Genomic DNA, 15523 nt, shown 5'->3' on the forward strand with positions numbered 1-15523 from the left:
TCTGTCTCTGTATCCAGGTGTGTGTTCCTCACCAGTCTGTCACTGTATCCAGGTGTGTGTATCTCACCAGTCTGTCTCTGTATCCAGGTGTGTGTGTGTATCTCACCAGTCTCACTCTGTATCCAGGTGTGTGTGTATCTCACCAGTCTGTCTCTGTATCCAGGTGTGTGTGTATCTCACCAGTCTAACTCTGTATCCAGGTGTGTGTGTGTATCTCACCAGTCTGTCTCTGTATCCAGGTGTGTGTGTATCTCACCAGTCTGTCTCTGTATCCAGGTGTGTGTGTGTATCTCACCAGTCTGTCTCTGTATCCAGGTGTGTGTGTATCTCACCAGTCTGTCTCTGTATCCAGGTGTTTGTTCCTCACCAGTCTGTCTCTGTATCCAGGTGTGTGTTCCTCACCAGTCTAACTCTGTATCCAGGTGTGTGTCCCTCACCAGTCTGTCTCTGTATCCAGGTGTGTGTGTTCCTCACCAGTCTGTCTCTGTATCCAGGTGTGTGTGTATCTCACCAGTCTGTCTCTGTATCCAGGTGTGTGTTCCTCACCAGTCTGTCACTGTTTCCAGGTGTGTGTATCTCACCAGTCTGTCTCTGTATCCAGGTGTGTGTGTGTATCTCACCAGTCTCACTCTGTATCCAGGTGTGTGTGTATCTCACCAGTCTGTCTCTGTATCCAGGTGTGTGTATCTCACCAGTCTGTCTCTGTATCCAGGTGTGTGTGTGTATCTCACCAGTCTGTCTCTGTATCCAGGTGTGTGTGTGTATCTCACCAGTCTGTCTCTGTATCCAGGTGTGTGTATCTCACCAGTCTGTCTCTGTATCCAGGTGTGTGTGTGTATCTCACCAGTCTAACTCTGTATCCAGGTGTGTGTGTGTATCTCACCAGTCTGTCTCTGTATCCAGGTGTGTGTGTTCCTCACCAGTCTCACTCTGTATCCAGGTGTGTGTGTATCTCACCAGTCTGTTTCTGTATCCAGGTGTGTGTGTATCTCACCAGTCTGTCTCTGTATCCAGGTGTGTGTGTTCCTCACCAGTCTCACTCTGTATCCAGGTGTGTGTTCCTCACCAGTCTGTCTCTGTATCCAGGTGTGTGTGTGTATCTCACCAGTCTGTCTCTGTATCCAGGTGTGTGTGTATCTCACCAGTCTGTCTCTGTATCCAGGTGTGTGTGTGTATCTCACCAGTCTGTCTCTGTATCCAGGTGTGTGTGTTCCTCACCAGTCTGTCTCTGTATCCAGGTGTGTGTGTACCTCACCAGTCTGTCTCTGTATCCAGGTGTGTGTGTTCCTCACCGGTCTGTCTCTGTATCCAGGTGTGTGTGTGTATCTCACCAGTCTGTCTCTGTATCCAGGTGTGTGTTCCTCACCAGTCTGTCTCTGTATCCAGGTGTGTGTGTATCTCACCAGTCTGTCTCTGTATCCAGGTGTGTGTGTATCTCACCAGTCTAACTCTGTATCCAGGTGTGTGTGTATCTCACCAGTCTCACTCTGTATCCAGGTGTGTGTGTATCTCACCAGTCTAACTCTGTGTCCAGGTGTGTGTGTATCTCACCAGTCTAACTCTGTATCCAGGTGTGTGTGTATCTCACCAGTCTAACTCTGTGTCCAGGTGTGTGTGTATCTCACCAGTCTAACTCTGTATCCAGGTGTGTGTGTATCTCACCAGTCTAACTCTGTGTCCAGGTGTGTGTGTATCTCACCAGTCTGTCTCTGTATCCAGGTGTGTGTGTATCTCACCAGTCTCACTCTGTGTCCAGGTGTGTGTGTATCTCACCAGTCTGTCTCTGTGTCCAGGTGTGTGTGTATCTCACCAGTCTAACTCTGTATCCAGGTGTGTGTGTATCTCACCAGTCTAACTCTGTATCCAGGTGTGTGTGTATCTCACCAGTCTAACTCTGTGTCCAGGTGTGTGTATCTCACCAGTCTAACTCTGTATCCAGGTGTGTGTGTATCTCACCAGTCTGTCTCTGTATCCAGGTGTGTGTGTATCTCACCAGTCTCACTCTGTGTCCAGGTGTGTGTGTATCTCACCAGTCTCACTCTGTGTCCAGGTGTGTGTGTATCTCACCAGTCTCACTCTGTGTCCAGGTGTGTGTGTATCTCACCAGTCTAACTCTGTATCCAGGTGTGTGTGTATCTCACCAGTCTCACTCTGTATCCAGGTGTGTGTGTATCTCACCAGTCTAACTCTGTGTCCAGGTGTGTGTGTATCTCACCAGTCTCACTCTGTGTCCAGGTGTGTGTGTATCTCACCAGTCTCACTCTGTATCCAGGTGTGTGTGTATCTCACCAGTCTGTCTCTGTGTCCAGGTGTGTGTGTATCTCACCAGTCTCACTCTGTGTCCAGGTGTGTGTGTATCTCACCAGTCTCACTCTGTGTCCAGGTGTGTTTGTATCTCACCAGTCTGTCTCTGTATCCAGGTGTGTGTGTATCTCACCAGTCTCACTCTGTATCCAGGTGTGTGTGTATCTCACCAGTCTCACTCTGTATCCAGGTGTGTGTGTATCTCACCAGTCTCACTCTGTGTCCAGGTGTGTGTATCTCACCAGTCTCACTCTGTATCCAGGTGTGTGTGTATCTCACCAGTCTCACTCTGTGTCCAGGTGTGTGTGTATCTCACCAGTCTCACTCTGTATCCAGGTGTGTGTGTATCTCACCAGTCTGTCTCTGTATCCAGGTGTGTGTGTATCTCACCAGTCTCACTCTGTGTCCAGGTGTGTGTGTATCTCACCAGTCTGTCTCTGTATCCAGGTGTGTGTGTATCTCACCAGTCTGTCTCTGTATCCAGGTGTGTGTGTATCTCACCAGTCTCACTCTGTGTCCAGGTGTGTGTGTATCTCACCAGTCTGTCTCTGTATCCAGGTGTGTGTGTATCTCACCAGTCTCACTCTGTGTCCAGGTGTGTGTGTATCTCACCAGTCTGTCTCTGTATCCAGGTGTGTGTGTATCTCACCAGTCTGTCTCTGTGTCCAGGTGTGTGTGTATCTCACCAGTCTGTCTCTGTATACAGGTGTGTGTGTATCTCACCAGTCTCACTCTGTGTCCAGGTGTGTGTGTATCTCACCAGTCTAACTCTGTGTCCAGGTGTGTGTGTATCTCACCAGTCTCACTCTGTGTCCAGGTGTGTGTGTATCTCACCAGTCTCACTCTGTATCCAGGTGTGTGTGTTCCTCACCAGTCTCACTCTGTGTCCAGGTGTGTGTGTATCTCACCAGTCTCACTCTGTGTCCAGGTGTGTGTGTATCTCACCAGTCTAACTCTGTGTCCAGGTGTGTGTGTATCTCACCAGTCTCACTCTGTATCCAGGTGTGTGTGTATCTCACCAGTCTCACTCTGTGTCCAGGTGTGTGTGTATCTCACCAGTCTCACTCTGTGTCCAGGTGTGTGTGTATCTCACCAGTCTAACTCTGTGTCCAGGTGTGTGTGTATCTCACCAGTCTCACTCTGTGTCCAGGTGTGTGTGTATCTCACCAGTCTCACTCTGTGTCCAGGTGTGTGTGTATCTCACCAGTCTAACTCTGTGTCCAGGTGTGTGTGTATCTCACCAGTCTCACTCTGTGTCCAGGTGTGTGTGTATCTCACCAGTCTCACTCTGTGTCCAGGTGTGTGTGTATCTCACCAGTCTCACTCTGTATCCAGGTGTGTGTGTATCTCACCAGTCTAACTCTGTATCCAGGTGTGTGTGTATCTCACCAGTCTCACTCTGTGTCCAGGTGTAGTGTTGATGTCCCAGGTACATTCCTTCCTACTGGGATATTTATCAGGCCAGTTGGGGCTGTTCAGCGTCCCGCTGGGGCTGTGGACCTTATGCTTACACTCAGCTACTCACACACACACACACACACACACGCACGCACGCACGCACACAGACAGACAGACAGACAGACAGACAGACAGACAGACAGACAGACAGACAGACACACACATGCGGCCAAGCAAGCACACACACACACAAACGCGTAAGCACAGACACACACACACACACAGGAAGCAGGGGGTCAGGGCCGGAGAGGAAGAGGAAATGAAACAGCAGGAAGTAGAAGAAGGAGAGACGAAGGAGAGGACAGAGTGTTCCTTCGTTATTCACTAGCAAACAATCACCGTCTCAATGTCTCCTTTCAGACAACATGGGGATTCAGGGTTTCACAGGGTAGTGGGTCAGCGTGAGGGTGTGTGTGTGTGTGTGTGTGTGTGTGTGTGTGTGTGTGTGTGTGTGTGTGTGTGTGTGTGTGTGTGTGTGTGTGTGTGTGTGTGTGTGTGTTTGACAAAGTTGATCCAGTAACCTCAAGAGAAGCACATCTATATTCCCAACACACACACACACACACACACACACACACACACACACACACACACACACACACACACACACACACACACACACACACACACACACACACACACACACACACACACACACACACACACACTTGGAAGCCTTGGGGCCACCAGATGTTGTAACCAGAGTCTGTTTATGAAAAACAGAGGAACTGAGCTGTGTGTCTACTGTGTGTGTGTGTGTGTGGGTGTGTCTACTGTGTGTGTGTGTGTGTGTGTGCGCGTGTGTGTCGTGCATGTGCGTGTGCGTGTGTGTGTGTGTGTCTACTGTGTGTGTGTGTGTGTGTGTGTGTGTGCGTGCGTGTGTGTGTGTGTGTGTGTGTGTGTGTGTGTGTGTGTGTGTGTGTGTCTGACCTACCTTCTTTACAGTCATGTTTGTTCTCATGTAGTATGAATCCATGTCGACACTGGCACACGTATGATCCCACCGTGTTAATACAGTCATGTTGGCAGCCACCATTATCCTTACTGCATTCATCCTTATCTGGAGAGAGAGGGAGAGAGAGAGAGGGAGAGAGAGAGAGAGAGAGAGAGAGAGAGAGAGAGACAGAGAGAGAGACAGAGAGAGAGAGAGAGAGAGAGAGAGAGAGAGAGAGACAGAGAGAGAGAGAGAGAGAGAGAGAGAGAGAGAGAGAGAGAGAGAGAGAGAGAGAGAGAGAGAGAGCGAGAGAGAGAGAGAGAGAGAGAGAGAGAAGAGAGAGAGAGAGAGAGAGAGAGAGAGAGAGAGAGAGAGAGAGAGAGAGAGAGAGCGAGAGAGAGAGAGAGAGAGAGAGAGAGAGAGAGAGAGAGAGAGAGAGAGAGAGAGAGAGAGAGAGAGAGAGTTTTTATAAAAATATACACTTTTGTTTTTTTCCACAGGACATATACAGGATACTACCCTCTAGTCACCAGGACATATACAGGATACTACCCTCTAGTCACCAGGACATATACAGGATACTACCCTCTAGTCACCAGGACATATACAGGATACTACCCTCTAGTCACCAGGACATATACAGGATACTACCCTCTAGTCACCAGGACATATACAGGATACTACCCTCTAGTCACCAGGACATATACAGGATACTACCCTCTAGTCACCAGGACATATACAGGATACTACTCTCTTCAACATAACCTTCACTCCAAATCAAAACAACAAATCTACAACCTGATTTTAGACAAAACTACCTGGAAGGATTTCTACTCCCACAGATTCTTGTTCAAAATCTAATCAAATCAAAATGTATTGGTCACATGCGCCAAATACAACAGGTTCCCCGTACAGTGAAATGCTGACTGACCAGCTATATACAGGAGGGTACCGGTACAGAGTCAATGAGGAGGCTATATACAGGGGGTACCGGTACAGAGTCAATGTGGAGGCTATATACAGGGGGTACCGGTACAGAGTCAATGTGGAGGCTATATACAGGGGGGTACCGGTACAGAGTCAATGTGGAGGCTATATACAGGGGGTACCGATACAGAGTCAATGTGGAGGCTATATACAGGGGGTACCGGTACAGAGTCAATGTGGAGGCTATATACAGGGGGTACCGGTACAGAGTCAATGTGGATGCTATATACAGGGGGTACCGGTACAGAGTCAATGTGGAGGCTATATACAGGGGGTACCGGTACAGAGTCAATGTGGAGGCTATATACAGGGGGTACCGGTACAGAGTCAATGTGGAGGCTATATACAGGGTGTTATGGTACAGAGTCAATGTGGAGGCTATATACAGGGGGTACCGGTACAGAGTCAATCTGCGGGGCCACCGGCCAGTCGAGGCAATATGTACATGCAGGTAGAGTTATTAAAGTGACTATGCATAGATAATAACAGAGTGTAAAAGTAAAATGTAAATAGTCTGGGAAGCCATTTGACTAGATGTTCAGGAGTCTTATGGCTTGGGGGGTAGAAGCTGTTTAGAAGCCTCTTGGACCTGGACTTGGTGCTCCGGCACCGCTTGCCATGCGGTAGCAGAGAGAACAGTCTATGACTAGGGTGGCTGGAGTCTGATCATTTTTAGGGCCTTCCTCTGACACCGCCTGGTATAGAGGTCCTGGATGGCAGGAAGCTTGGCCCCAATGATGTATTGGGCCGTACGCACTACCCTCTGTTGTACCCTGTGGTCGGAGGCCGAGCAGTTGTCATACCAGGTGGTGATGCAACCAGTCAGGATGCTCTCGATGGTGCAGCTGTAGAACCTATTGAGGATCATTTCCATATTTCCATCATATTTCCATTATATTTCCAAGCTACACAGCAAATGCTCTGGCAAAGAAAACAACAGAAACCTGAAAACACCATCCAACCTGGAACTGAGTGAGTCATGTTTAGTCTGAAGCTACTTTTTAAACCAAGAAGAAAAATACATTACAATGATATATTTTACTTCATAAGGACTGAATGCTAAGTTAAGTTAAGGCTGAATGCTAAGTTAAGGACTGAATGCTAAGTTAAGGACTGAATGCTAAGTTAAAGCTGAATGCTAAGTTAAGGACTGAATGCTAAGTTAAGGACTGAATGCTAAGTTAAGGACTGAATGCTAAGTTAAGGACTGAATGCTAAGTTGAGGCTGAATGCTAAGTTAAGGACTGAATGCTAAGTTAAAGCTGAATGCTAAGTTAAGGACTGAATGCTAAGTTAAAGCTGAATGCTAAGTTAAGGACTGAATGCTAAGTTAAGGACTGAATGCTAAGTTAAGGACTGAATGCTAAGTTGAGGCTGAATGCTAAGTTAAGGACTGAATGCTAAGTTAAGGACTGAATGCTAAGTTAAGGACTGAACGCTAAGTTAAGGACTGAATGCTAAGTTGAGGCTGAATGCTAAGTTAAGGACTGAATGCTAAGTTAAGGACTGAATGCTAAGTTAAAGCTGAATGCTAAGTTAAGGACTGAATGCTAAGTTAAGGCGGAATGCTAAGAACCTGTTGGGGCTAGGGGGCAGTATTTTCACGGCCGGATAAAAAACGTACCCGATTTAAACTGGTTACTACTCTTACCCAGAAATGAGAATATGCATATAATTAGTAGATGTGGACAGAAAACACCCTAAAGTTTCTAAAACTGTTTGAATGGTGTGAGTATAACAGAACTCATATGGCAGGCTAAACCTGAGAAGATTCCATGCAGGAAGTGCCCTGTCTGAAAATTTGTTCTACTTCTAGGGCATCTCTATCAATAATACAGCATCTCTGCTGTAACGTGACATTTTCTAAGGCTTCCATTGGCTCTCAGAAGGTGCCAGAAAGTGGAATGACGTCTCTGCAGTCTCTGGGCGAAAAACAGCAGGAGTTTTTGTGAGTGGTCAGGCAGGGAACAATGACACTGGAGATGCGCGTCCACGAGACAACTCCATGTTTATCTTTCTCTCTTTGAACGAATAGAACGTCGCCCGGTTTGAATATTATCGCTATTTTACGAGAAAAATCGCATAAAAATTGATTTTAAACAGCGTTTGACATGCTTCGAAGTACAGTAATGGAATATTTTGAAATTTTTGGTCACGAAATGCGCCCGCGCGTCACCCTTCGGATACTGACCTCAACGCACGAACAAAACGGAGCTATTTCAATATAACTATGGATTATTTGGAACCAAAACAACATTTGTTGTTGAAGTAGAAGTCCTGGGAGTGCATTCTGACGAAGAACAGCAAAGGTAATCCGATTTTTCTTATAGTAAATCTGAGTTTGGTGAGGGCCAAACTTGGTGGGTGTCAAATTAGCTAGCCGTGATGGCCGGGCTATCTACTCAGAATATTGCAAAATGTACTTTCACCGAAAAGCTATTTTAAAATCTGACACCGCGATTGCATAAAGGAGTTCTGTATCTATAATTCTTAAAATAATTGTTATGTATTTTGTGAACATTAATCGTGAGTAATTAAGTAAATTCACCGGAAGTTTGCGGAGTGTATGCTAGTTGCTAGTTCTGAACATCACATGCTAATATAAAAGCTGGTTTTTGATATAAATATGAACTTGATTGAACAAAACATGCATGTATTGTATAACACAATGTCCTAGGAGTGTCATCTGATGAAGATCATCAAAGGTTAGTGCTGCATTTAGCTGTGGTTTTGGTTTTTGTGACATATATGCATGCTTTGAAAATGGCTGTGTGATTATTTTTGGCAGGGTACTCTCCTGACATAATCTAATGTTTTGCTTTCGCTGTAAAAACTTTTTGAAATCGGACAGTGTGGTTAGACCTCTTACATCTAGATGTTCCGCTAGTACCCAGCCAGAAATAATCAGACACCCATTTTTCAAGCTAGCATATAATGTCACAAAAACCCAGAAGACAGCTAAATGCAGCACTAACCTTTGATGATCTTCATCAGATGACACACCTAGGACATTATGTTATACAATACATGCATGTCTGTTCAATCAAGTTCATATTTATATCAAAAAACAGCTTTTTACATTAGCATGTGACGTTCAGAACTAGCATACCCCCCGCAAACTTCCGGTGAATTTACTAACAATTTACTAAATTACTAAATTACTCACGATAAACGTTCACAAAAAGCATAACAATTATTTTAAGAATTATAGATACAGAACTCCTCTATGCACTCGATATGTCCGATTTTAAAATAGCTTTTCGGATGAAGCACATTTTGCAATATTCTAAGTACATAGCCCAGCCATCACGGGCTAGCTATTTAGACACCCGGCAAGTTTAGCCTTCACCAAAATCACATTTACTATAGGAAAAATGGTCTTACCTTTCCTGTTCTTCGTCAGAATGCACTCCCAGGACTTCTACTTCAATAACAAATGTAGGTTTGGTCCCAAATAATCCATCGTTATGTTCCATCAGCGACGTTTTGTTAGTGCGTTCTAGACACTATCAGAATGGTAAATCACGGTCGTGCGCATGGCGCATAACGTTACAAAACATTTCTAAATATTCCATTACCGTACTTCGAAGCATGTCAACCGCTGTTTAAAATCAATTTTTATGCAATTTATCTCGTAGAAAAGCGATAATATTCCGACCGGGAATCTGCGTGTCTGTAAACAGAGGGAAAAACAGAAAGGCGGGGGCGGGCAGTGCTCGAGCCTAAGCCCTTTGTCCTCTGATAGACCACTTAGCAAAAGAGCTCGTGTGTTTCAGCCAGGGCTTTGAATTACGTCATTCAGGTTTTTCCCGGGCTCTGAGAGCCCATTGGAGCCGTGGGAAGTGTCACGTAACAGCAGAGATCCTTAGTTTTTGGGAGAGATGTCAAAGAAAGCAAATAAATGGTCAGACAGGCCACTTCCTGTAAAGGAATCTCTCAGGTTTTTGCCTGCCAAATGAGTTCTGTTATACTCACAGACACCATTCAAACAGTTTTAGAAACTTTGGAGTGTTTTCTATCCAAAGCTAATAATTATATGCATATTCTAGTTTCTGGGCAGGACTAATAATCAGATTAAATCGGGTACGTTTTTTATCCAGCCGTGAAAATACTGCCCCCTAGCCATAAGAGGTTGAGAGTCTTGTCTTTAAAATGGTGTAAAATAGTCATATGTTTGAGAAATTGAAGTTATAGCATTTATGAGGTATTTGTATTTCGCGCCACACGATTCCACTGGCTGTTGACTAGGTGGGACGTTTGCCCAGGGAGGTTTTAAGGCTACTGTCATGACTGTCCTGTGAGGATCAGAGTGGGCAGGTCAGACTGATGGGGGGTGTCAGTAACCAGGTCTCTCTCTCTCTCCCACAGAGAGGAGAGGGAAGAGCTGCTGGATGGTCACCCTTCACACCCTGCTGTAAATCTCTAGAGGGGGGTAACTTTCTCTCTCTACCTTTCAGTATTAGGATCGGAATGTCTTTGTCTAGAGAGAGAGACTTTTGCCAAAAACTCTTTACGTCCAAAAAAGTGAACTTTGGAACGATATTTCTAACATCTGAATGTGGGAAATGGTCAACGAGGGGACATCAAGAATAATCATGTCATATTGCTTTTCATTAGCAGTTAGCCTCCGTTAGCATCAGTTAGCCTGCGTTAGCCTCAGTTAGCCTACATTAGCCTCAGTTAGCCTGCGTTAGCCTCAGTTAGCAGCAGACAGTCCAGTCTCCATGACATCATCTGGTTGAAGTTTGTTTTGTTTCATTATGTGATGTTATTAATTAAAATCTGAATGAACCAAACACTGTTACTTAGGATTTAAATCCCCTCAAGCTGTGAAGTTTCCATCCAATACTTTGTCTATGTGATATGAAAATTGATGAAAGTATTTTTTTGTTAATAAGATAGGAATGTGATTTTTTGGAGTCAAGAGAGAACTTCTAATCATATCCTTTTGCACATTAAGTCTCTCTCTTCCCACTCTCTCTCTCTCCCCCCTCTCTCTCTCTCTCTCCCCCTCTCTCCCCCCTATTGTCTATGTGATATGTAAATTGATGAAAGTATTTTTGTTAAGATAGGAATGTGATTTTTTGGAGTCATTAAGTAGCCACACCCGGAATGAGGTCACAGAGCTTGTCAGTGTGATGGAACCGCCCTTTTTGACCAAAGTGCTAAAAGGACTGGGTAAGAATTAACATATAATACCAGAAGACGTGAGACTGTGGTCCACACGTTGAAATGGTTAGAAACTCTGAAGCTCTCAACCTCAACACGAGGTGAAGAAGATAACCTGACCTACCAGACCAGGAAACGTGAGGCGAGAGTTGCATGTCTTAAATGGTTGAAACTTTGAATCTCAACACGAGGTGAAGAAGATAACCTCACCTTCCAGACCAGAAAACGTGAGGCGAGAGTTACATGTCTTAAATGGTTGAAACTTTGAATCTCAACACGAGGTGAAGAAGACAAAGTAGCATCTCTAACAATCAACGTTACGGTTGAGTAACTGTTCTAAGTACTGTACCTAAGAAAGTAAATTTAAGTAGGACCATCTCATCAAACCATTGTCGACAGAATTTCAAGCAGAAAACTTTTAAAAAATGTACAACGATGACAAATGGTTTGATGAAGAATGAAGAAACCTAAGAAAGAAATTGAGAAACCTGTCCAACCAAAAACATAGAGACCCAGAAAACAATAATTGTTCATCAACATTACCACAGAGACAGTAACCCAGTCACTAGCTGTTCATCAACAATACCACAGAGACAGTAACCCAGTCACTAGCTGTTCATCAACAACACCACAGAGACAGTAACCCAGTCACTAGCTGTTCATCAACAACACCACAGAGACAGTAACCCAGTCACTAGCTGTTCATCAACAACACCACAGAGACAGTAACCCAGTCACTAGCTGTTCATCAACAACACCACAGAGACAGTAACCCAGTCACTAGCTGTTCATCAACAACACCACAGAGACAGTAACCCAGTCACTAGCTGTTCATCAACAATACCACAGAGACAGTAACCCAGTCACTAGCTGTTCATCAACAATACCACAGAGACAGTAACCCAGTCACTAGCTGTTCATCAACAACACCACAGAGACAGTAACCCAGTCACTAGCTGTTCGTCAACAATACCACAGAGACAGTAACCCAGTCACTAGCTGTTCATCAACAACACCACAGAGACACAGAGACAGTAACCCAGTCACTAGCTGGTCATCAACAATACCACAGAGACAGTAACCCAGTCACTAGCTGTTCATCAACAACACCACAGAGACAGTAACCCAGTCACTAGCTGTTCATCAACAACACCACAGAGACAGTAACCCAACATCTAGCTGTTCATCAACAATACCACAGAGACAGTAACCCAGTCACTAGCTGTTCATCAACAATACCACAGAGACACTGAGACAGTAACCCAGTCACTAGCTGTTCATCAACAACACCACAGAGACAGTAACCCAGTCACTAGCTGTTCATCAACAACACCACAGAGACAGTAACCCAGTCACTAGCTGTTCATCAACAACACCACAGAGACAGTAACCCAGTCACTACCACAGAGACAGTAACCCAGTCACTAGCTGTTCATCAACAATACCACAGAGACAGTAACCCAGTCACTAGCTGTTCATCAACAACACCACAGAGACAGTAACCCAGTCACTAGCTGTTCATCAACAATACCACAGAGACAGTAACCCAGTCACTAGCTGTTCATCAACAATACCACAGAGACAGTAACCCAGTCACTAGCTGTTCATCAACAACACCACAGAGACAGTAACCCAGTCACTACCACAGAGACAGTAACCCAGTCACTAGCTGTTCATCAACAACACCACAGAGACAGTAACCCAGTCACTAGCTGTTCATCAACAATACCACAGAGACAGTAACCCAGTCACTAGCTGTTCATCAACAACACCACAGAGACAGTAACCCAGTCACTAGCTGTTCATTAACAATACCACAGAGACAGTAACCCAGTCACTAGCTGTTCATCAACAATACCACAGAGACACTGAGACAGTAACCCAGTCACTAGCTGTTCATCAACAACACCACAGAGACAGTAACCCAGTCACTAGCTGTTCATCAACAATACCACAGAGACAGTAACCCAGTCACTAGCTGTTCATCAACAATACCACAGAGACAGTAACCCAGTCACTACCACAGAGACAGTAACCCAGTCACTAGCTGTTCATCAACAATACCACAGAGACACAGAGACAGTAACCCAGGCACTAGCTGTTCATCAACAATACCACAGAGACAGTAACCCAGTCACTAGCTGTTCATCAACAATACCACAGAGACAGTAACCCAGTCACTAGCTGTTCATCAACAACACCACAGAGACAGTAACCCAGTCACTAGCTGTTCATTAACAATCCCACAGAGACAGTAACACAGTCACTAGCTGTTCAGTGGTGGGTACATTTTCTGTTCTCAGAAGGAACCTTATTTCCCTGGGGAAGACATTAGGCTTGGCACGCCCCCCAAAACAGCACCCAGCACCCAGTTACTGTCTCTATACCTGTGATCTATACCACTAGGAGGAAGGAGGAAGATGGTGGCCCTTAATGCTGATCTAGGATCAGGTATCATATTCAGAGAGGTTAACGTTGTCCCTTAACGCTGATATAGGATCAGGTATCATATTCAGAGAGGTTAACGTTGGCCCTTAACGCTGATATAGGATCAGGCATCATATTCAGAGAGGTTAACGTAGTCCCGGTCAGGCTGGTCTGATTCAGAGTAGCAGTGTTGATATAGGATCAGGTATCATATTCAGAGAGGTTAACGTTGGCCTGGACAGGCTGGTCTAGGATCAGGTACCATATTCAGAGAGGTTAACGTTGGCCCTTAACGCTGACATAGGATCAGGTATCATATTCAGAGAGGTTAACGTTGGCCTGGACAGGCTGGTCTAGGATCAGGTATCATATTCAGAGAGGTTAAAGTTGGCCCTTAACGCTGATATAGGATCAGGTATCATATTCAGAGAGGTTAACGTTGGCCCTTAACGCTGATATAGGATCAGGTATCATATTCAGAGAGGTTAACATTGGCCCTTAACGCTGATATAGGATCAGGTATCATATTCAGAGAGGTTAACGTTGTCCCTTAACGCTGATATAGGATCAGGTGTCATATTCAGAGAGGTTAAAGTTGTCACGGACAGGCTGGTATGATTCAGAGTAGCAGTGTTGATCTAGGATCAGGTATCATATTCAGAGAGGTTAACGTTGTCCCGGACAAGCTGGTCTGATTCAGAGTAGCAGTGTTGATATAGGATCAGGTATCATATTCAAAGAGGTTAACATTGTCCCGGACAAGCTGGTCTGATTCAGAGTAGCAGTGTTGATATAGGATCAGGTATCATATTCAGAGAGGTTAACGTTGTCCCGGACAGGCTGGTCTGATTCAGAGTAGCAGTGTTGATATAGGATCAGGTATCATATTCAGAGAGGTTAACGTTGTCCCGGACAGGCTGGTCTGATTCAGAGTAGCAGTGTTGATATAGGATCAGTTTTGTAGTGAGGGGAAGCTGATCGGAGATCCTAAATAATCCCTCCTGCTCTGAGACGCTCTGAAACAGTCCCTGATCCTAGACCCGTGGTTAATCCCTCCTACTCTGAGACGCTCTGATACAGTCCCCTTGATCCTAGACCCGTGGTTAATCCCTCCTACTCTGAGACGCTCTGATACAGTGCCTGATCCTAGACCCGCGGTTAATCCCTCCTACTCTGAGACGCTCTGATACAGTCCCCCTGATCCTAGACCCGCGGTTAATCCCTCCTACTCTGAGACGCTCTGATACAGTCCCCCTGATCCTAGACCCGCGGTTAATCTCTCCTACTCTGAGACGCTCTGATACAGTCCCCCTGATCCTAGACCCGCGGTTAATCCCTCCTACTCTGAGACGCTCTGATACAGTCCCCCTGATCCTAGACCCGTGGTTAATCCCTCCTACTCTGAGACGCTCTGATACAGTGCCTGATCCTAGACCCGCGGTTAATCCCTCCTACTCTGAGACGCTCTGATACAGTCCCCCTGATCCTAGACCCGCGGTTAATCCCTCCTACTCTGAGACGCTCTGATACAGTCCCCCTGATCCTAGACCCGCGGTTAATCCCTCCTACTCTGAGACGCTCTGATACAGTCCCCCTGATCCTAGACCCGCGGTTAATCCCTCCTACTCTGAGACGCTCTGATACAGTCCCCCTGATCCTAGACCCGTGGTTAATCCCTCCTACTCTGAGACGCTCTGATACAGTGCCTGATCCTAGACCCGCGGTTAATCCCTCCTACTCTGACATGCTCTGATACAGTCCCTGATCCTAGACCCGCGGTTAATCCCTCCTACTCTGAGATGCTCTGATCAGTCCCCCTGATCCTAGACCCGCGGTTAATCCCTCCTACTCTGAGACGCTCTGATACAGTCCCCCTGATCCTAGACCCGCGGTTAATCCCTCCTACTCTGAGACTCTCTGATACAGTGCCTGATCCTAGACCCGCGGTTAATCCCTCCTACTCTGAGACGCTCTGATACAGTCCCTGATCCTAGACCCGCGGTTAATCCCTCCTACTCTGAGATGCTCTGATACAGTCCCCCTGATCCTAGACCCGCGGTTAATCCCTCCTACTCTGAGACACTCTGATACAGTCCCCCTGATCCTAGACCCGCGGTTAATCCCTCCTACTGTGACACGCTCTGAAACAGTCCCCCTGATCCTAGACCCGTGGTTAATCCCTCCTACTCTGAGACTCTCTGATACAGTGCCTGATCCTAGACCCGCGGTTAATCCCTCCTACTC

The 15523-nt window shown here is 45.8% G+C and overlaps 1 protein-coding gene across 2 annotated transcripts in view; it reads right to left on the reverse strand.

Moving 5' to 3' along the window:
- Positions 1-3693: 3693 nt before the first annotated feature.
- LOC115188240 (dorsal-ventral patterning tolloid-like protein 1) overlaps positions 3694-15523 on the reverse strand; it is a gene marked incomplete at its 3' end in the record, with an annotated part of 51008 nt that continues 39178 nt past the window's right edge. For both annotated transcript variants that reach the window (XM_029747092.1, XM_029747093.1), the window contains 2 exon segments: positions 3694-3821; positions 4697-4822. In XM_029747092.1, coding sequence (XP_029602952.1) covers positions 3694-3821; positions 4697-4822 — 254 coding nt within the window.

The sequence above is a fragment of the Salmo trutta genome, unplaced genomic scaffold, assembly GCF_901001165.1.
Source record: "Salmo trutta unplaced genomic scaffold, fSalTru1.1, whole genome shotgun sequence".
Taxonomy (NCBI): Eukaryota; Metazoa; Chordata; class Actinopteri; order Salmoniformes; family Salmonidae; genus Salmo; species Salmo trutta.